The sequence below is a fragment of the Poecilia mexicana genome, unplaced genomic scaffold (genome assembly GCF_051168715.1).
Source record: "Poecilia mexicana isolate PSO_F unplaced genomic scaffold, ASM5116871v1 scaffold_13, whole genome shotgun sequence".
Classification (NCBI taxonomy): Eukaryota; Metazoa; Chordata; class Actinopteri; order Cyprinodontiformes; family Poeciliidae; genus Poecilia; species Poecilia mexicana.
Genome location: NW_028263382.1, coordinates 28,793,754 through 28,816,307, shown reverse-complemented (window position 1 = coordinate 28,816,307; position 22,554 = coordinate 28,793,754). Strand labels below are relative to the sequence as shown.

At 38.2% G+C, this 22,554-nt stretch overlaps 1 protein-coding gene across 2 annotated transcripts; it reads right to left on the bottom strand.

Moving 5' to 3' along the window:
- Window positions 1-591: 591 nt before the first annotated feature.
- LOC106904215 (neprilysin-like) lies at window positions 592-17,354 on the bottom strand. 2 transcript variants are annotated; one of them, XM_088012004.1, is made up of 23 exons: window positions 17,137-17,306; window positions 16,808-16,815; window positions 14,895-14,930; window positions 13,081-13,242; window positions 11,136-11,216; window positions 10,436-10,531; window positions 10,209-10,327; window positions 9,518-9,586; window positions 8,271-8,405; window positions 6,894-6,995; window positions 6,656-6,792; window positions 6,369-6,462; window positions 5,342-5,470; window positions 4,735-4,833; window positions 4,547-4,624; window positions 4,244-4,347; window positions 3,799-3,857; window positions 3,590-3,709; window positions 2,916-3,049; window positions 2,452-2,517; window positions 1,544-1,639; window positions 814-890; window positions 592-695 (listed from the first exon to the last, which is right to left on the bottom strand). In XM_088012004.1, exons 1-23 carry the CDS (start codon window positions 17,262-17,264, stop codon window positions 596-598), a joined length of 2,229 nt encoding a protein of 742 aa, XP_087868130.1. In that variant the 5' UTR covers window positions 17,265-17,306; the 3' UTR covers window positions 592-595. The 2 variants fall into 2 exon arrangements, with proteins under 2 accessions (XP_087868130.1, XP_087868129.1); XM_088012003.1 differs by lacking the exon at window positions 16,808-16,815 and having other exon boundaries at window positions 17,132-17,354.
- Window positions 17,355-22,554: the final 5,200 nt, after the last annotated feature.

Here is a 22,554-nt window from a genome sequence, read left to right as displayed (position 1 = left end):
AAAATGGTTCATGATGGGAAAACTAGAGAAAATCTGCAGACAAGACAGAGGCTGAAAACAGCCGAGGTTTATGAGAGTTCCAGCTGAGTCCCACATACGATACAGTGGTTCGGCCCTGTTGCATGTATGTGAGTGGGTAGGCGGCGTATTAATGTGTGAGTGGGTTGAGCACATTTTTCTGTCCGCCACTCTATTGCCTACTACTTGTAAAGCGTTTTGACTGAAACACACTCAGATATTCACCCACAAAACAAACACTGGCAGGCTCAAATGGTAAGCAAACGTGAAAGCAAAAAACAGAATAAAACTTAAAAAAAACAAAAGGAGTGATTGTATTCAGTGAGCAGGAGAGTTGATTTACTGAACAGCAGTGTTAGAGTTTGAGACAAACTTTAACAGCAGACAATAACCCATGAGGGTTATTCCTTTTGGGACAATAATCCGTCTTGGATGAAGTGCATGCTGCACTGCCTGTTCACCAGCTGTGGTCCATCCAGCAAAGAACAAAGGGAAGTTTCCATCTCACTGCAGCCCTCCATGGAGCTCCAACAGTTAGAGGACAGAGGTATTATACCGACTGTGTTTGGTCTTTAGGTCACCAAACACGACAAATGTTGTCAGAGACCATGTTGCTGCTTTTGTTGCAGTTGAATGCTTTGGCAAACTCTGGGAAGTTCTGAAGGGAGCCCAGTACTCTAGAGTATACAAAGGAGACCGGTGTTAGCAAGTGGACTTTGTGTGTCAGAGGGTTCCTGCTTTTTAAGCTGTACTTTAAAGTCATGAAGTGCTGATTTATGCACTTCGTGTTATTACCTGAACATCACTGGACTGTGTATATCCATTTTAATGGAAATAAGAGCTTGCTGTGGTCGATATGATCCACACCAAATCTTAAAGAGATATACAGGATGTAAAGTATCAGACAAGTAGAGCTTCATGAATTCAATTACAGATGCGTCAGGTATCCCACTGTATTTCTGGCACCCCATCCCAAAAGCATATCCATTTTTGCAAAAGATAAATAGAAATTCTTACATTTTCTTGAACTGCAGTGCCATGTTGTGTTTTTCTTCTATTAGTTGAGTTATCTAGACCTGAGCTTTGGAAATGCCATTAGCTCACTTACCATGTTCCCAACTGTATACTGACATAAGTGAAAAATGTCCTTCATAAGAGATACTGCAGTTTTAAAGAGGTGGGTAGCAACATCACAACTTTGAGATCATAGTTTTTGTCTTTTGTGAATGACATTCTTTTCAAGACAAAAAAATAGGAACAGTTAATGACTAAAATCACAAGGTTGGAGTTTTACTAAAGTGGTCAGTGTCATTGTGCACCTGCTATTAAAAAATGTTCAATTTAAGGCAAATTGTTTTACAAATTAATTAAAGCAGGTCATAATTCTGTTACAGTAAAGCCTTATCAAGTAACTATTGAGCTAGGCAGAATTAATTATGTCAGGAATATTGATGAAAAATATTTAATACTGAACTTTAATAAGCATTTATCAATATTAAACTTTTTTGTTTGTTTGACTTATTACCTGTGCAAAGTTAAGAAAGAAGAGTTGATCATGTGAGAGGTCAATCCCAGGCAGCCGGGGCTCCTCTCCATTCCTCTTCACAAATTTCTTGTATGCCTATAATAAAATGCAAAATTGTATATGTCTTACACATAGTTAATAAATGTTTGATTTATTCATTGTTCAATAATGCACTACATTTATGTTTGCCTCCACAGCTTCTACGTTAAAGTACACATTTGCTATTACAATAGACATCTTGCCAATTCAGATGTGTTTAAAAAAAAGTAAAATCTCTTTTTCAGAGTATTAAACTAGTCAGAATTTTGAGGTTAATTTTTAATTTCTAGTGTTTAGTCCAGTTTGATTTCTTTCTGCTTGTAGTCTTGCTCTTTCCCGACCCCTTTCAGCCTGAAATAATTACTATTAATAATTGTTAAATAATTACTGACTGTTCCCTAACAGACAATGTTGTCATTGCAACCTGGCTGTGCCTATATCTGGTGCACTAATGAACAGGAAGAAAATTAAAATGTTCATGATGCGCCAGACCAGTCACTGGTCAGGGCTGCTCAAGCAGAAAACTATACGGCAATGATGACAAAGCAATTTCTCTTTGCCTCTCTAATCCAGAGTAATTATCTTGAAGTAATTTTTATGCAAAATTGTATTTTACCAGTTCTTACTTTACATACAAAACAATGTCATTTTTTATGCTTAAATAACATTTAAATCTTTTTACAGAGTTTTAATGACTTTAGACTGGTTAGTGACCCTCTGTTGATCCAGAGTCACAGTACCAGCAATCACACCTTCATACAACCTAACAAACATGTCAACACCCTGACAAACAGACTTCAATTTTTGTTTCAAGTTGCATGGACCAGGTCACATATGTAAACAAAAACATTTTCACAGCATCTCTTCACCTGGTACGCCTGTCGAATCCCTGCATTGTCAGCTATGTTCTCACTGAGGGTGTTGTTGCCATTCAACTAAGGAGAAAATAAAGGTGCAGAGTGCAAAAAGTGATTAACAAACTTGAAAGTTTTCTCTCCATATTTTCAGTAAGTTGCAGATATCAGTTTTCCTGGTTATAAGAACGAATCACCCAGGGAATAAAAGAAGCTTTGTTCAAATGAGCAGTACAGAGGAGGAAGGATAAAAGGAGAAGTAGTCATATGTCAACATAAAATACTAAAGACAACTAAAGCAGAGAGAAGATGAAGCTGCAAAATAGGAAAGATTGATGAAGGACAGATGGATAAGTTGGCAAAGGCAACAGGAATTCTGGTAAAATCAATGAAAGTGAGGTTAGTTGGAATTTTGCATGTAATGTTCCAAAAAGGTAGAAAACAAAAGACATGTTTGAGAAAAGAAGCAGTGAACATACATGTAGACCATTAGCCAGGTCCCAGGAAAACTTGCTGTACTGGTTAGCGAAACACCTTGAGAGTTCCAGGAATTTTCTAAAAGACTGAGGAGTCCACCAGTTCTTCAGATTGCCGTCCTTGTCATACTTGCTACCTAGAGACACAGAACAGATGTCTGGGAGTTAGAGATGGGAATATTAACATGCATTTATACTCCAAAAATAATTAAATAAAGAAAACTGCAAGCATGACCCCATTTGCAAATTTTAATATATAGATACATTACCAGTAACGTGTAACAAAGGGCAACATGTTCATCTATGGTCCAAACAGCCAGATGAAGCCTGCACTTCCCCTGTTACACTAAAATGACTAAACTGTAAAACTGAACGATGGAATTTTGTCGTTTTGAAACCGTAAGCTTCCTATGGCTAAAAATGGTTGTTAGATATTGGAATTATTTTTTTTAAGTGTAAATAAGAGTGCAGGTGACAAACCTGAGGTGGAAAATCATTTACATTACAGTACAATTACAAGTACAAATACAGTTCAACAGCCTGAGGCCAAAGGCATCATAAGGTGAAACAAAGCTCTTCTCTAAGTGGTACCAGTTACAGGGGGAAGTTCATCTGTTCACAGACTAATGTAATCCAGTAAAACTGTAAGGGAGAACAATGAAGTGGAAAATTCATACCGTTGTCATCAAAGCCATGTGTAATCTCATGACCGATTGCCATGCCAATTCCACCGTAGTTGAGAGATTTAGGCTGGCCTTTGCTAAAGAAAGGGGGTTGAAGGATACCAGCAGGAAACACTACAGACAGAGAAAGCAGTTTTAAATGCCAAAATAGGTCAGGCTTTATGTTTTATGGCTGAACATAATTTCCAGTGCTTATTTGGTACCTATTTCATTTACGTCGGACGAGTAGAAGGCGTTGATAACGGCAGCTCCAATTATCCACCTTGAAAAAATAGATTAAAACATTGAGAGCGGGTGTTATTAAATTATGACACTATGAAAAAGCACCGAGGCAAAGTAAGAAGGCTACTTGAGTAAAAACGTGGAAAATTAACATACAGCTTTTAAAACCCAAAGTCAATGTAGGACTCCCTGCTGTTAAAGCTGAACTCTGAATGCATGTGGGAGTTTGTGTGGTAGAAAGTGAACACACTTCACAAAGAATAAATGGGGTAAACACTGTAGTAGGTCACTCTGCTGGGATCATAAATAAGACAGGTGATTTAAATACCAAACAATGCACTTTTCATTTACAACACATCTGGAGTAAAGCTGGTAAATCCATCGACCCCACAAAAAAACAAACAAACAAACAAACAAACACTTTACTCATCCTTGTTGACTTTTTCTCGCAATTTCTGCAGGTATTTCTTGGTCCCGTACTCCAGGTTCTGCAGGATGTTTTTAAAATACTCCTCTGCACTGTAGCTCAGCTGACACCAACACAGCCAGAAAAACATCATGACCGAGTGCTGATGAAAGCCATCAACACTCGGTCATGTATTCACGAGGGAAACTTGTTATTCACTGGGATGTTTTAGCTACGATAAGAAATGCAACTTCCCTAAAGTATTTTCTATTACAAGAACTTAGTGAAATATGGATAATGGTGTTTTTTTCATAAATATTTACATCTTTGTACTCATTGTTTAGATATTCGTCATTCATGATGTCGTCAGAATAACCAATGCGTTCACGGATAGCTTGGGCCTGGAAAAACAACAACAAATGAACACAAAAAAAGTCAAAAAAGACTAAAACTGGTTTACTTGTTGTTGTAGATAGAAAAATAAGTTGATTCTTGAAAATGAAATTCACACCTTCTCTTCCGCTGCTCTTTTGGTCTCTTCATCCATCCAGGCGAGGTCATTAAGGTTACTAATGAAAACTTCCCGAATATCTTTAATCATCTCCTCCATCTAATCTCCCAACACACCAAAGAGAGCAAATGTCACAAGATGCCAATGATGGAACAGGAAAATGCATCATAAAAAGGTTCTCTGGTCTGCTGTTTGTTTCTGTTCATCAGCTCTAATTGGATCAGAAATAAGACAAATGTAACTTCTGTCAAACTATTAACACACTTCCTAAAATGATTATGCCTTTCACGCACGCACACACACACACACACACACACACACACACACACACACAGAGAGGCACACAGTTGAGATTTACAGCGTAGGCGGTGTGAGCATGATAACAAGGACACCTCATTCAGCTGCTTCCAGTGGATGCAAACACGACAACACTGAGGCACAGACACGAGACAGGTGACAAAATCACAGATGTCTCTTTAACCATCTAGTTCTGTATATGGATACATAAAAACACTCACTATTTTTATGTCATCAGTTCAGACTGTCAATGTAAAAGAAAGCTGTTCAGTAAAGCTTTATTAATCGGTCCAGTTCAGCCTCTACCTACCAGCTCTTTGCTGTTCTCAGAGAAAGCCTCCTGCACGTAGAGCCGTCCCACAGCTTTGTCCAGGTTGCTGTTGACGTACAGTGCGCACCGTCGCCACACGGCCTTCTCTGATATTTTACCGGTCAGAACCTATTGCGAAGGTGATGAGACAACATAATGAATGAAGGAGAAACTTTGTTCAAATAAAAAAACTGATTTCCATTTTAGGAAGTAGAGTGAAAGAAAAAGGATGGGTTATGAAAAAAAAAACTTACAAGAATCTATAAAAAAACAAGAAATAAAGCACAGCATCGCCTAAACATTTTAATAAACAACCCCAGATGATAGCACTGCCCCACAGGCTTATCCAGTAGGCGCCAGGCATGAAGGGTGATAACTTCACCTGTCTCTCTTCTTGCCCTGACGCGCCCATCACTCTGGAAGATGGTAAATCTGAACTCAGACCACATCATGATCTTCCTCCGTTGCTCCAGAGGATTTTTTTTTTTCCATTTAGCCTCACCGATTAGTTGTTTTCTAAAGGCTACACAGCTGTTCAGTCGCAATCCCTCGAGTTCTCATTGTGTGTGTGGTAATGTGTTTACTTTCACTATTAAACACAGCCCAGAGTTCCAGTGTTGTTTTTCTTCTATTTGATTTCACCAAACGTTTAAGTGATCACCGATCACGATCATTCAGGATTCTTTTCCAGCCACATTTCTTCTTTAGTAGATTCTGCAATCTCCTTAGACGTTTTCTTGTGTTTGATGGATGTCAGTGATTGGACCCTTCTCAAACACACCGACATCTGTTCCATGACCAAAGGGTAAATTTATGACAGACATCTTCCTTGTTTTAATGACATTTCAGAGTCTGTTAAATGTAACATCTATTAGACTTCCTTGTACCTTTTTCTTTTCAACAACTACAAGTAATGTTTTACACCTGTACAATAACTTTCCACTTTGAAATTGTTAAGACATTGCAAGGACATTCATGAAAGTAGTTTTCCCAAGTCAACATGTCAAGGTAATATCAGGCTGCGTACCTTGTGGAAAGCGCTCCTGGTGTTTCTGTAAGGTCGGCTGAGCCCCTCTACCATTTTCATAACAAACCGCCAAACCACATAGTTTTGCAGATCCCTGAGAGAAAAAAAATGCAGTAAGGACAAGGAGATCAACAGGATCCTGCAGTGATCTAACAGCAGAGTGTGACCAGGTTTTTCTAACCGCATCCTGTGACTCTCACCTTGGCAGAAACGCATACAATTACTGCACAGGTAAGCAGTTCCTCTGAAAAACAATAACCATCTCTGATTTGTATAATCTTACACACCTCTTGGTGTATTTGGCTAATACACCTTTGAGTTTTACGAAATAGCTGGGGTAGTTGTTGATGATTTTCTCCGATTCAGGAACCTTGATGTTCACAGTGTCCATTATCTTAGCTGTGAAGTAACTCCAGTTGAATTTCTTCAGGTTGAGCCAAAACACACACAAAGAAACCAAGTTTGAGATATTTAACACTAAGTTTAAATAATAGCAATACTCACGAGCTAAGATGTTAGCATTACCTGAGAGTCAATTTCAAGAGTGAAGTTTCTGTTCAGCTCCCTCAATTCCATCTTATTGTAAAGCAACACTTGATCATTCGGAAGCAGCAGTGGGTCAGTGGCCTGGGAGAAAAGGAAATGCAACAAAACGAAACAAAAGACTAGAGTTTAAAAATCTCATAAAAACTCTGAGTCCCCTACACATTTACACTCTTGGTTCATCTCCAGACGCATGAAGCATGTGCAGCCCAGGAGGCCTCAGGTCTGTAAATGTCAGTTTGAATGGTTTAACTGCTTTGTAATACTGAGAGGCAGAGTGAAGGCGAAGCAAAGCATGTCAGCAACAGGAGAAGCGCAGCCTGACAAAACAGGGTTACAAATCTGTTGATTTCTAGGAAATTCTTGGTGTGACAGGTTAACAAGCTTGTCTCAAAAAGATTTGTATATGCCCAGAATTATTTTGTACTGTGAACTTTTTCACAGTACAATGATGCCATCATCAGTTTCAATGATGCCGGTCACATAAATGCCTAATAAATATGCAAGGGCTTTAAAATACTAAATGGATAAATGTGGCCACATCTCTTTGTTATAATATTTGACTGTTCCACTATTTTAGCTGTACAAGCAGACCAGATGTAAAAAAAAAAAAAAAAAAGAAACAGCATGTATACAGAAAAATGGTAGGGTTTTGGAGAAACCACAAAGGTTGCTTGGAGGTTGGTGACAAGAGAAGCTCTAACTCCCCAAACCATATGTTTTTGTTTACATTGAATGCTGCAAAGGACTTAGTTTTTTGTTTTTTTTGGGCTGTGCTTTAGACATGATCAATGTCAGTAGCTGTCTTTAAATGAGTTCCAAATCCAAAGTTTCCACATCCCAAAGTCCAGTACCGGTAGAGACCAGCACCGGCTGCCTTTTTAAGAGTGTCTTCAGGGAAAACACTACGACTGTTGGATCGAAGCAGACCATCGATCCAGAGAAGACAGAGGCTAAGGTGGAAGAGCTGTAGAGCAGCTCCTGGGAAGTAATTTAATTATTACATGAGATAATAGGTCTAATAGGGCTTTTAGAGGTTTCTTTGAGTTGTAGTAATACCTTTTTACTTAATTAAAATCATTAAGGGGAACTTAGTGTGATTAATAATGTAGCTATTGGATGAATAAATCAATAATGAATACACACAGTTTGTTTTTTATCATCAGTAATTAAGTGGAGAGTTGTTCATCTGATTTGACTAATCAAAGTGTTTTAGGTTTGAGCAACAAATTATTAACATGCACTCCTTACTGATGGAAAAACAAACTGCCAAAGTCCTATAGTTAAACAAAGACAAGAGCAAACACCAAACTGTGCGTCACATTTCAGCTTAAGTGATCTCTGAAAGAATATGCTCACACTGACGATGTCTCTCTCCAAATCCACAACTCGTGTCACCTCTGCTTTTATGTCTGTTTCGCTGATTTTCAGTCCCCGGTCAGTGCGGATCAACTTTGCCAGGTCAAACATGAACTTCTCATAAGCTCGACATGCCTGTAAAACACATTTTATAATAATAATGCTTGTTTTCCCAAAACAAAAACACCAATGCACACTGTTGCTACAGCTACTTCTTGTAGCTGCTTTTTGTTTTACCAAATCAACAGTTCACATTCAGCTGTAAAATAAAACCAGAAGAGAGGATGTCTGTTCCAGTGACAATATTTGGTCTGTCTTGCTTTTCTCTCTTGCTCTCGATGAAGGCGGACGCTTTTTTCCTCTGCTCCCTCTCTGCCCTGAGGGAGAGAGGCCCTCTGCCTGCCCTGCTTGCTCTGTTTTTGTCCTGTCTTCTTCTATATTTTTGTAGCCTTTCTTTGCAAATCATCCAAATCTACAAATTATGGATCTGGTCAACCGATCTCTCAATGCAATTGATCAAATTTTCGACGAGAAGTCTGGGTACAGGAGAGCCCTCTTGTCCTGCAGGGACACACCAGGCGGGATTCACCCTGGATTTATTCATAATAACAGGATTTCTGCTGTTTGGAGCTTGTGGATTCCTGGATTATCGACAAATTTGTGACAGACTTTGCCGAACTAGAAAAAACTCAGATTCTTGGTGTGGACAGAGACGAGGATGCTAAAACTCACTAATGGGATGGAATTGATCTTGGAGAAGTTGCCAATTTCGGTTCAGTGGAACGACCAAACTAATTTAGATGATTGGGAACTGAGATGCATCGGAGAGATTTTAGGGACGACTGAAATTTATAATCTTCCTGACCTAAGACATGCTGCTTCTGAATTGGCTTTCCAAGAATAGTTTCCTTGGAAGGGCTGCATATTTCTAATCTCCTTGAAGATATGAAAACATAACGCTCCTTCCCACCTCAGAATGCAGTGTGGTTCTGGATCGGAGTTCAGTGAATTTGTTATATATTGAATATTCTATTAGATGTACTAGCTATTAATATTGATCTTGTGTCTGTCACAATATACTTCATTGATTTTGTTGTTCAGTCCTATGCTTTATGAAGCACCAGCTTTCCATGTTACAAAATTTTTCAACAAAATAAATCAGCACAAGTACAAATTAACATTTTCTACTGCTTTGGTTACGAGTTACTTACACATGACCAAATAACTATTTAAACATTTCAGCACACCTCTGCAAAGCGACCCTTGCAGGTGTAGTAGTCTCTGGACAAGAGGCCAAAGGACATTTGCTGGTCAAACTGACAAAGAATAGAAGACAAAAAAAATCAAGACAATATTGTAGTTACCAGAAATAAAGACCATTATGTAACCAGTTTTGCCCAACAGATTGAACTCTCTCATTACAAGACCCACTTGTTCAAGAACTTAAGTACGTCTGATTTATCAGCTACCTGGCTGCATACAATATGAAAATTAACTATTGTTTGATAGTTTTTTTTTGTTTGTTTTAATTGGTTGAAATATTGTCAAACTATTGTTAATTTTCCTATTGATGCCAAATATTTTATTGTTTTCCAAATTCCGGGGATCTTTGCAACACAAAAGAACAAAATCAGCCTTTGTATTTTAAAGGAGGTGATTTATTCCTCAAATTCCAATGCATATGCTGTACTAAAACTTTTTGGACTGTGTTTTAGTCCAAAATCATATTTTTGTAATGTTCAAATCTTCTGGGAGATTGTGTTTTGAGATTTTTATTGATTGTAAGTCCAAATAATCAAAACTGAAAAAAAAAAAAAACAAATATACTTGAATTGCCGTTTACCCACTCTGTCAAAATTAGTGAAAAATTAACATACTGAATTCTAATTTACTCAGATGCGGTTTTAGAGGTTTTACAGCCGCAAGCTTTGTACGTACATAAATGATGTGTGAAGTGGAGTCTCCGTCATCAATGTAAACGAAAAAGTAAACCAGGACTTGTGTTGCATATTTCCAATTTAACCTGGCAATGACATCCTCTAACCTCCAGGTTTTCCCTGAAGAAATAAGATCGGAGGAAGGAGGATGTGCGAGGGAAGAACTGCAATAAGAGATTTATAGCGTGATGGCAGCGAGAGGAAGAAAGGTAAAAAAAAATGCAATACCATAGTCATCCTCCCAGTTGTCCACAGCCATGGGCCACTCAAAGATGTCTGGCAGTATGTCGAGCAAAGGAGCCCCTCCTTTCTGCTCAATTAATCCTATACAGTGCAGTATTGATGAAAGTCAAACAGGAATCAGCTTGCATACAGTAATTTTACACAAGCTGAAAAAGTAAAATCGGAACATGCTGAATTAAGATTCATTCTAATTTCTAAATTGAAATTGTAACCCTGTAAGACCCATTGCTGTAACTTTACAACATATCTATTTCAAACAAAAAAATTGTAAAAATTATTATTTTTATTCTAGGTTTTTACTTAGAAATTGAACCTGTTTGTTCAGTCTTGGAATACTAATGGACAATTTATTCTCCAACTTGAAAAACAGTGGCAAATGGCAAATAAGCAATAAGCAAGATCTCTGAGTACCACATTAATTAAAACGTAGTGAGTAAAACGTTTAAGAGTTTTGGCTGGCCATTACAATTTCTAGATCATGTATACATATGTAATGTTATGTACAACACTTTTACAAAATGGAAAGATGAGCATGTTTGATATTATATCTAATATTACATTTTTATCTTCCACATTCTGAAGAAACAGACAACCTTCAGGAATTGTACAAAGTGATGCCTATACAAAACATGACAGTTTATCTAAAATGGATTAGTCCATTCACATTTCATGTCTGCTGACTCACTCTCGTTTGTGCAGGATTTGTAAAGTGTCTTTGCCTTGGTGAGAGCAGCAGCCTCCCTCTCCACCTTCTTTTCAAGGACACCTGCATATAAGCACAAACAAAAGAACATATGATTGACACTGCATTTGACCAATCATATTATGAAATGGCTGTTCCCAAGCCAGTAATATCCAGAGAGTGTCATGTAGCTAATTTGCACATCCCATATTCTTTCTTGAATATATTTTACTGGTCAACGCAGCCACTAAATCTAAAATAACAGATGTTACAAGATTTCTGTCACACCTTTGGGTTTGTTTTGACATGAAGAAATCAGCTTTGTGCATAACTAATGTATCCTTAGTGCGTCAAACTGAGCAGAAAGTTAGAGTCTGTGTGCTCTTGTGCGTAAAGGTATTTACGGGATTTTTTTTCTCACCAGTGTTTTGTCAATATGTGTCAAAGCAAAATATATTTCTTCAACGAAACGTCAAAATGAGTCACGAGAGTGAAGTATTTTTACATACAGTACTTTGTGACTGACTGAACTGATTTTACTCCTGCAGAATTTCACAAAGGAACTCACAGAAACCAGTTAGTGTGTTTTTCATTCTCAACTTGTCTTAGATTTAGCTCCAACAATGGGTGCATTCACACTGCAGCCTGAAGTGACTCAATTCCGATTTTTTGGCAATTCCGATTTTTTTGCCGGGGCCGTTCACACTGCCAGTAAATGCGACCTGTATGAGTTCTGCAGTGTAAATGGGCAAACGACCTGAAAGTGTCCCGCATGCGCAGTAGAGGGCGCAATAGCGTCAGCGTTCTCAGTCTTCTGCCAACCGCCATAAAAAGTAGAAGTGCTCAGTGTTTGCGGAAGTAAACATGGAGGCTAACGGTGGAGCTTAGCTTACATATTTGAAGTTGTTATCCGGCCGGAGCAGCATATTAACAACTTAATCCTCATATAATCCGTCATGGTTGTTGTTTTTCTTCCCACTTGCGCTTATCAAGGCGCAGAATAGTGAGATTTGTTGAGCATCAGTGACGTTCAGTTCGGATGAATGGGACCTGAACGTTAGGTCACGTTTGAATCGGATATGTATCGGATATGGGTCACATTCGAAAAAGAATCCGACCTGTGCTGTTCACACTGCCATGAAAAGATCGGATACAGGTCGCATTACGTCAAAAAAATCGGAATTGAGTCACTTCAGGCTGCAGTGTGAACGCACCCAATGTGTGTGTGTGTGGTATGTGCATAGTGTGTAATAAAAACTATCAGAGCTTGCTTATGTTCTTAATTCCAAGGTGTAACCACTTCAAGATGCCTTTAACTGAAATATTTTTTTTTTGAATAAAGTTGTTGTTTGTAATAGTAGTTATAGACTTCTGCTCAACTGCAGTCCACACAATGTGAATATCCCCCAAACTCTGAAATAGGTCATTTTCTTTTTTTAATAATCAACTAGAGGACTCAACCTCAAGTCCTGAGGAGATTTTGTTCTGCAACTTTTAATGACTCCAGTGCTTCAAAACATCAGAATTCATTTTCTCATTATTATCAGGAACTTTACTGTGTTGAGGGGGAAAAAATTCCCTCAACACTATGGTCATGTCTGTGTTCAGGGAAACAAGCTGTTGAGTTTAATATCTCTCTTTTTTAAGGCTACAATTACAAGCATACTTGTGCACTTTACTTAAAAACACTTTCTTCCATTCAACCTTAATACAGCACTGTAAAAGCAGCATGCTTCTTTAGAAACAATCTTTTGTAGCTTCCTTTGTTAATGAAGCACTCTTTCCCTTGAATGGTCACAACATGGAACGTCACAGAAAGTATTACAATTTTTTATTCAAATTTACAGAGAAAAGAAAAATGCTTCAGATATATATCTGAGTTTTAGATGGATTATTGCATAATTCGTACTCTTGAACAACAAAAAAACCCCTTCTAAAATACTGTCACCTTTGAGGACGACTTCCAACTCGGCTTTTAAGATGTTGTACAAGCCATATTTGGCGTGGGTCTCTGGGATGATGTTCTTTTTCAGCCATCCTCCACAGGAATATTGATAGAAGTTGTCACAAGGATCCACGCTAGCATCCATCTTCCCAATGAGACGAGACGCTGCGGGAAATTGAGAAGGCCAGCTTTACGTTTATTGGGAGGGAAAAACAAATAAAAAATCTGAAACAAGTATGAAATCATTTGCAACAGTATGAGCTGGAAGAAGCCCTATAGAATTATGCTGATGAAAAATTATTTAGAACTGCGAGGGAGACTGTTAGGACTGTAATAAAACTTACAAAGAGAGAGCACTGGAAAGCAAGGAAATAAATGTCTCCTCAATTAAGACTCTGATTATCAAAAACTCCAAATTAAAACTCCACACATGAAAAAAAAAATGAATCAGTCCAACATCACAGGTCGAAACAAGTTCAACTTTTAATTAGGTCTTTTTCAACAGCTACCTACAGCCACCTGATTAAAGATGCTCCAATGTCACCAATTAATACTCTGGCATTCTGGGAAATATGTTTAGTCATCTTACACCAAAGTGTTCAAAGAGAAGATTAGCTAAGAACCTGTTGAAGGATGAAGGCTGCAGCTGATCAGCCGGATGCTGGAAACAGGAAAGCAGCTAAAAAGCTCTGGTTAGAGAGATCTAATCCTCCTACAGAGCTAAAGGGCCAAAATGCTCACTTCAGATACCAACACAAAACTTAATGCGTTTATTCCTCACTGAAAAGTGAGGTGGAATTATTTAAGTTAGGGATAAACGCTAAGAATTTATTGAGGTTGTTTTGATTATTTTCACTGATTCAATTAAAGAAAGTACATTTATCTGTGAATAATTTGCACTTAGTCAAACTACAGTTTAGCAAAGCTTGTTGCAAGGTAAGAGCTCTTTGTTGTAGGCCTTACAATAAAAATGGTAACTAAACTGTTTAAATGTTTAACTAGACAAATTGGGAAATCTTTGAAGTCTCAAGTTTTCAGTCAGTATAGATTTAAAACAAAAATCAGTCTTGGTGTTTTGATGTTTTTGATCCCTATTAATTACACATTAAATGAAATGAAATTTAAAGCATTTTCCATTTTAGGATTTTTACTTGTCTGTATTTAATGTCCCCCTAACATTGTTTGAATTTGAATTTAAATGTGGATCTGAATCAACTGCATGAACTAGCAAACAAAATTCATGCTATTCTTGAATTGTTGTCAACGGACACCCAGCATCATTCCCCTGGCTGCAAATTGCCTCCAGGATGCACTTTGGACACCCCCGTTTTATAACTTCTTGGATAAACGCCAACTTCTAAGACTTGGAACTCATAACCAAAAAAATATCACTAAACTAGATTGTTCCAATATCAATTATCGTCAAGTTTTCTGTTGTTTATCAAGGACACAAATAATTTTCAACATGACATTTAATAAATCAAATGTACATAGTAGGAAGATGAATCTTTTTTTCTAAACTTAATCTCATTCTACATTATTTTATTATCTTTTGAGATGTTTGTTTCATTTCCCTTAAGAAGCAAACTCCTTGGCTGAATGAACATTTCTATATGTAGTAGGACTGACCAGATCTGTTTCATTGTGGTTTTGACTGAAAGAGAACATGTCTGAGTCGTAGAGGCCGTTTTCAGTGAGCACGTCTAAAATGCTTCTGCTGCAGCCTCACTTCTCCCATGCCGGCTCCCTCTGGGAGAAGTCAAAGCCTTCAGGATGAAACAATAGAGAGAAAAACCAAACAAACACAAGCTGCTTACCTGACTGCGTGCAGTCAGCTGTGGTGCAGATTTCATCTGTAAGAGAACGTAAAACACATTTCCATTACTCGGTGGGTTTTTCAGCACTCATTGGTGATTATACCTAAATCAGTTCCTTCTTCTGTTCTCTTCTTCTGCATTTCTTTTTATTAATTCAGTGATTCTTGAGAATAGGGACAAAATGGGTTTTAATTTTCCCATTTTTTTATTATTATTATTTCTCAACCTTATGTATGCAAATATGACAAATAATGTTTAGAAAATATGAAGATGCTAAGGTACAGGCTCCCAGTTGCGAATTTTTTTTTAAAAATTACATTTTTAATCGACCTGACCCAAAACTTTGTCATCACCATCTGACAAAAATAAATCTAAAATGATTTTTAAAATACCCCATTAGTGATATTTTTACTCAATTTACAGACAATTGCTTCTCAAGAAATAAAATAAATATTATTTAAAACAAAAAACAAGAAAAAGTCCATCTGATGGAGTTGACAGTGCATGACGGAGTTGACACAGAACTGAAGGTGGTGACAAACTAGTAAAATGAAAAACTTGGTACATGTGAAGTAATGCAATTCATGTAAAATACATTAAAATGAATTAGTTGCACAATTAAGTGAGATTTGACAACAATTTCACTGAAAGAGTCAGAAAAACTCTGACGGAGTTGACATCTGACGGAGTTGACGAAATGCCAAACTACCTCAATTTATATGATGTTATTCTGAAGGAGGCCATATTGTAGCTTATCAGGTCCATGAAATCTTTACATTATACCAAAATTAAGCTTTTATTTCGCAAAATTTCATCAAAGTGTTGTAAATTGTTAGTAATGGAGTTGACACATCATGGTTGTGTCAAACAACTTAGGAATAAAACAGAAGAAAAAACTAAAGAATAACTTAAGCTAACCAGAGCTAACTAGCCCTCCTAGCAAAGGAAGAGAAAAGACAACGTCATGGGGTCCTCAGAAGTTCTGGTGCCCCCCAATAATGCCTGATTTTTTTACATTCTTTTCATTTCTGACGGTGTTGACAAAAACTAAGGACAAATTTCAACGGAGTTGGAAAATATCTAAAAATTATTTTTAATTCAATTTATCGACACTTTTATAATTATTTATATGACTACTTATACTTAATTGTCATAATATATAATTTTAGTATTTCTTTAATTGTTTTAAACTATAAGAATGTATTGAGTTCTGCTCCTGGACAAGGGCTTTTACAGGCATCATCCACCGACTACAATGTTTAAAATAAAAAAATATTCAGCACAAAAAAGAAAAATATACATTGTTGTGCTCACATGACCCAGGTTAGTTTAGTTAGATATTTGAAAAAAATATATTTTGTGCATATTTTATTCAAATTTCATGCTTTATCCATAGGACCTGTTTTGTCCCTATTCTCAAGAATCACTGAATTACTTTGTTGCACACATGTAACGCAAAACTCCTCACAAATGTCACTTTCTTTCAGAAATGTGTCAATCAAGTAAAATTTGGATGCACTGTCACTCCAGCTGATTACAATTTGACCTTTAATGCAGCGCTCTGTGGGTTATATGAGTGAGCACACATAAAATGAACATAGTTGAGTGTAAACATGGCTACAAGCACAGCCAAGCCGCTCAGTGTTCATTTCCCTGACAAAGCAGCTTACACTATATTAAAGCACAAGACTCCAAAAATTAATAATGGAGAATTTTCTACCCTGTCGTCCTGACCTCAATGTTGGCTGCTAAGGTAAAAATTACTCAAAAAATATCGGAGGTGATGACTTGAGTTCCACTACCTCTGCCATTATAAAACTGTTTGTCTGAGGTTTGCTCTAATCCCGCATGGGGGCAGAGGTGGCGTCATGTCAATCGGATGACCTTTTTTGTCAGGATTCTGCCATCATCACCTGTTGACCTTTATCAACTGTGTGATAACTGATACTCAAACCCTATTCAACTGCTTATTATACGCAGTTGTTAGATCATCATCCATTTTTCAAAATGACAAACATTCTCTAGGAAATATGCAGTTCCTAGAATCAAGCCTACATTTAGAAATTTGAGACATTGTTTTTGAATCATAAAAACCTTTTTACGGGGACGTTTGAAAACATATGCAAATTTTTCTTTTTCTTTTTTAATTCTGTCCCAGAGCACAGCGGATAAAAGCACACAAAACATATATAAGGAAAGGGCAACACTTGTGCATGATTCTTAATTGAAACACTCACTTGACTGAGTGGCAAACAAGATGAGGAGGACTACAATGACAATGACAAACAAAGAGACGATAGCAATGAGGCTGATTTCCAGAGAGGTCAAACGGGGCTTCTTTGCTGATTTTGGGGTATCGGTCTCTGTCATTGTCAGGTCTCCTCTGTCACCAGCCGGCTGTATCAACTCACCTAATAAGGGAAAAAAACATTAGTCAATTCATTAACAAAGCTGTTCCAGTCTCAGCTTCCTGTCACTCTTACTCAAAAAGGTCCTGTTTGCACCCAATTTCTCTAGAATCACTTGCCATCAGTTTCCAAACCTCCAGACCAGCATACAGACTTCAACAGAAGCTAAAAAGAAAGGCCTCAATGCCCCCGATAGACACCATGAGAACGTAGCTAAATGGCGAGGTCACCATCACTGTGGTAACCCACCACTTCGTGGAGTTGCTTTCATTGCCAAGCACTTCCATTTTCTTATAATACAGCTGACAGTTGACTCTGGAATATTTCAGAGTGAGGAAATTTCACAACTAGATTTGTTGTAAAGGTGGCATCCATTCACAGTTCCACTCTGGAATTCACTGACCAGTGTGACCCATTCATTCACAAATGTTTGCAAAAACAGTCTGCACGTCTCGGTGCTTAATTTTATACACCTGTAGCCATGGAAGTGATAGGAACATTTGATTCCGATAATTTGGATGGGTGAGCAAAAATACTTTTGGCAAAGGGAACAATGATGCAGAAAATCAGTCATTTTGTGGTCCCTCACTGACCAGAAAGCAAAGAGGAGGATGACTGGTGATTTCTCTTCCCTTACTGATAAGAATAAATAAATGCTACATTTTAAAGTATTTACTGACAAAATTACAATAGTGTTCAAAACAACCTATGTTTTTGCTTTACGGTGTAATAATTTATTGGCACACTTTACCTTGTTGTTGTCGTTAGAGCTTTCTTTGATTTCCAAATATATTAGTATGTGTGAGAGAATTTGTCAATGACAGGAATTAACTTAAAATAGTTGTAGATCAACGCTTTATGAAATTCGGTTAATTTACTTGTAGCTTAATGGCACGTGTATGTACGTCAAATTCAATATGGCGGACGCCATGGCGTATCGCAGAAACTGGCCGACCCGCTCAATGATTCGTCTATGTATTCATATCAACGATGCAATCTATTACAGAACAGTTCCTTAAAATACAGAAATAAATACAACTCTGATTTACTATTACTGTAAATTTAACATAGAAAATAAACACAAGCGAATAAATAAATAAATACATAAATATGAATCTCCTTTGTCAAAAATATTTTAAACTCAACAATGCAGAAAATCTGGAATCACTCTGAAGCTAACGTATTGAGTCGATAGCCTTGAGCTATGAATATGACTACTGCTAAATAATTTTAAAACAAAATAGTAAAAACAGACATTTCAAAAGACATCAGCAGCCAGACAAAGCTGTAAGCAAAAAATTGCTTTATAGATTATTATTATTCATAATAAACAAACAAAAAATCTTGCCATGTGAAGTAAGCGTTTGCTAAAAGTATTTTCAACAGTTGTAGAATAAATATGACTAAAGTGGTAGGAAAAATATCGCTATGTGTAGATTAAAATGTTGGGTTGCAAAACAAACAAACAAAAAAACAAACAAAAGAAGAAAGACGTGAAAAATTTACAGATTATGTTCAGTTCAACCGAGTAGCATAGTAGCACATTAAGGCCCATTAATATTTTTTTTTTTTTTTTTTACATTTTGAGGTCACTGTATGGTTGGTGTTCTAAAGTTACAAAAACTTTGTCAATAAAAACACTCTTACTTTTTCACTTGGCAGTTATTGATATCTTTTTATGTGTGGTTGCCTATCAATGGTAATAGTTTTAATTCTACTAAAGTGTATTCCTATTCTCGTCCACTTACATTTACGATAATTAGGCCCGAGCAGCTAAGCGCTGCGAGAGCCTATTGAAACTGTGCTGTTTATTATTATAGTTCTTGTGCCAAAAGAATTGGCTTTTTGGGGGCTTTCTCATATTCAAAAACTCACCAAACTTGGCGGGGGCATAGAGCCCGTGTAAAATTTACGTATTTTAAGGTCCCCAGAAAAATCGCACAAGAAACGGCTCAAGGGCGCCACCTAGCAACTTTCAAAAGACCCTTTCCTATTCACTTACTTTATCGTAGAGACTTGAAACTTGGTACACTTGTAGAGCTCCCCAAAACACTCAGAATTTACAATTAATGTCATAGTGCAAGTATCACAGATTGTCGGCCATTTTGGATTGAAGTTCCGATTTTGACCCGATTTTGGGCGTTTGCAGGGTTCGCATTTGATCGAACTTGTCCTAGGGATTTCGATCGATCGGCTTCAAACTCGGTCAGATCGTTCATAAGGCATGGCCGATCCAAAGTTATCGTAGGTTTGCGTTTTCGGGCTTGCTGAAGGGGTCTTTCCGGGGGTCAAAGGTCACCGATTCGCCATGAAACATCAAACTGTTATAACTCTTTGAAAAAAACTCATAGAAGCACCAAACTTTCAGTGATTGATCATCATGGGATGCTCTACAATACCCAACGGTCAAATGATGACGTCACTTAGGCCACGCCCCCTGAGAACAGGAAGTGTCATTTTTTACGCTGAACGGTCGCTATCTGACCCCTTTGACCTAATCGAGGTGAAACTGTGTCCACAGACAGAAAACATGTTGGTGTGTTGAGGATTCCAAGCCAAGCTCATTTGAATCCAGCAGGTGGGCGTGGCGGCGTGGCGAAGTGACCCTAAACGCCGTGTCCTTACGTTTGGCTGTGGATTCCACAATTTTGAGGCCAGCTGCACCAAACTTGACATGAGTGATCCTGGTAGGGTCCCCTACGATCCTATGTTGTCATGGTCTGACGTCATCTAAGCCCCGCCCCCTCAGAACAGGAAGTGCTTTTTTTTCCACGGAAAGCTGCCTTTCTGGCTCACTGCACCTAATCAACATGATTCTGTGTTGGATGACAGATAACATGTTAGTCTCACTTGCTTTAAAGCGCCAAGAGTCTTCTGTAGAGGGCGTGGCCGTGGGACCGCGGCGAAGCAGAGGTAACGCCGCCGCCATACGTTTGGCTCTAGATTCCACATCGTTCAGCCCAGCTGCACCAAACTCACTAGGATGCATCCTTATCCATCCCCGAACAGGAATCCATAACAGTCGTTGATGGGCGTGGCCTAATTTCTCTACAGCGCCCCCTAGAAATTTTTAAATGATCAGCCCCAAGCCATGCTTTAACCTAGAATTATGAAACTTGGTACACATGTGTATCATGTCAGGACCTACAAAAAAGTCTCTTGGAGCCATGGTGCAAACCCAACAGGAAGTCGGCCATTTTGGATCAAAATCAGCCATTTCCTCTTTTTCATAGACATCGCATCTGATCTATCTCCTCCTGCAGCTTTTGAGATAGAGACTTCAAACTCAGTCAGCAGAGACTTGAGACATTAAAGATGAAAAGTTATCGTAGGAATTTTTCTATGTCAAAGCATGTGGGCGTGGTTAAGTCCCAAACTTTGACTATTCACCATTAAGCATCAAAGTGACATAACATCCACATATAAGGTCACAGCTGCATCAGACTTTCTGTGTCTCATTATAGACCACCCCTCATCACAGTTAGGTGGTCGATTGATGACATCACCTTAGCCCCGCCCACTTCCGACAGGAAGTCACCTGTTTTTTCTACTGTATGTCTGACTTTTACTCTCTAAGTCATGTTGGTCTGTCATGGATTCCAACCCTGTGCAGGCTGACATAAAATGAGATGATTATGAACTCTGTAAATGCCTACTGGTAAGTTTGGGACTAAGCGTGGCTTAGTCCCAAACTTTGACTATTCACCATGAAACATGAATGTGAAATAACTTCCACATGCCAGGTCACAGCTGCATCAAACTTTCTATGTCTCATTATAGACCAGTCCTCATCACAGTTAGGTGGTCGATTGATGACATCACCTTAGCCCCGCCCACTTCCGACAGGAAGTCACCTGTTTTTTCTACTGTATGTCTGACTTTTACTCTCTCAGTCATATGGGTTTCATCCTGTGCAGACTGACATAAAATGCCATGAAGATGAACTCTGTCAATGCCTACTGACCCGTGGGGGCGTGGCAAAATGGCAACGATTGTCTCTTATTAACACACGCATCATCCCATTTGCTCCAGACTTTTTATGAGTGACACTTGTGAACCTCTAAGGAGCCCAATAGAGTTTAATTGCAATTTGACTCCACTGCGCCCCCTAGGTAAATCGACAGCTGTATCTCCTTGCCACATGGCCCAATCTGCTCCAGATTTTGGCTGCATGGCCAGGGAACGCTGCCGAAGACATCGAAGCGGATCGCGTGGAGGATGGCGCGCGAGCGTCGGCGGTGGCCGGCGGGAGGCGGTGCTGGAACATCCGCGGTGGCTATAGGCTTGAGCGGCGCTTGGCTGCGAGGGCCGCTTGAGGCTCCGCGGAGCTTTAATTTAACTTGGTTTCATTATGTCATAGATTTTCCAACAGATATTTGGTTTGTGCAAATGCTACATTGAGTGGCTAAACAATGAAGCCTAATATCAGCTTTCTTTAAAAGTGGATTACTGTCCACATAAGATTATTTCTTACTACTTTACCCAACATGTCACTTCACTTTGAAATTTGGACAGTGACAAGGGACTTAAAGTTGCACTTCTGTCATTTGATCAAAATAAAAAAAGTTAAACACAACTTAGTAAAGCAGTGAGCCATGTGATATTTAATTTGATGGGTTTTTTTTCTCTCTTACCGGCCCCAGGAGATGCTTAGAGCTCATCCTATGTGCCTTTTAGTCCCTTTATTAATTAAAAAGGATTTTTTTTGTTTGTTTAAATTAGAGAGGACATCTGATTTAAGAAACACCTTAAACTTGTTTGGTTAAGTCTTTTGGGATTGGGATTTAGAAAAACATAAACAGTACATGTGCCTTGGGCATGGTTGTGACTTACATGCACTTTCCAATAACAAGCCTACAAACCCTCAGTAGAGTTCACGGTTCCATCCCAACAACATAATCTTCTAATAGTTTGACTAGGAAACTTTCCTTCATAGTGGTTGCATCATAGTTTAATAATGACGACTAGAGACACTTTGTCTGTGCACAGCTGTCTTTCACTACAAAGTTGCTTTGTGATCTTTGTCAACTTGCTTCATGCTTCGGAAGCAAAAAGTCCGAACCATAACCTTCCTCGTTAACCTGGTCTCTGTTTGACACTAATGACAATAAACACACATAGTATACTTGAAAACAAGTACAAAATACGGTAAAAACATTGTCTGTTAGAATAGATTAAAATGTTTAGATACTTGCATAGCACATTTTTACTAGTATTACCTAGTAGAATAAACTAAAGTTAATGTTAGACAA

What these genes read in the sequence shown, in the direction of transcription:
- LOC106904215 (XM_088012004.1), bottom strand. Translation starts at nt 17,264, where the DNA reads ATGACAGAGACCGATACCCCAAAATCAGCAAAGAAGCCCCGTTTGACC. An exon ending in TTAGCCAAATACACCAAGAG is followed by an intron (nt 6,463 to 6,655) that starts GTGTGTAAGATT and finishes TTTTTCTCTCAG; the next exon opens with GGATCTGCAAAACTATGTGG. An exon ending in ACATGGCTTTGATGACAACG is followed by an intron (nt 3,050 to 3,589) that starts GTATGAATTTTC and finishes CTGTGTCTCTAG; the next exon opens with GTAGCAAGTATGACAAGGAC.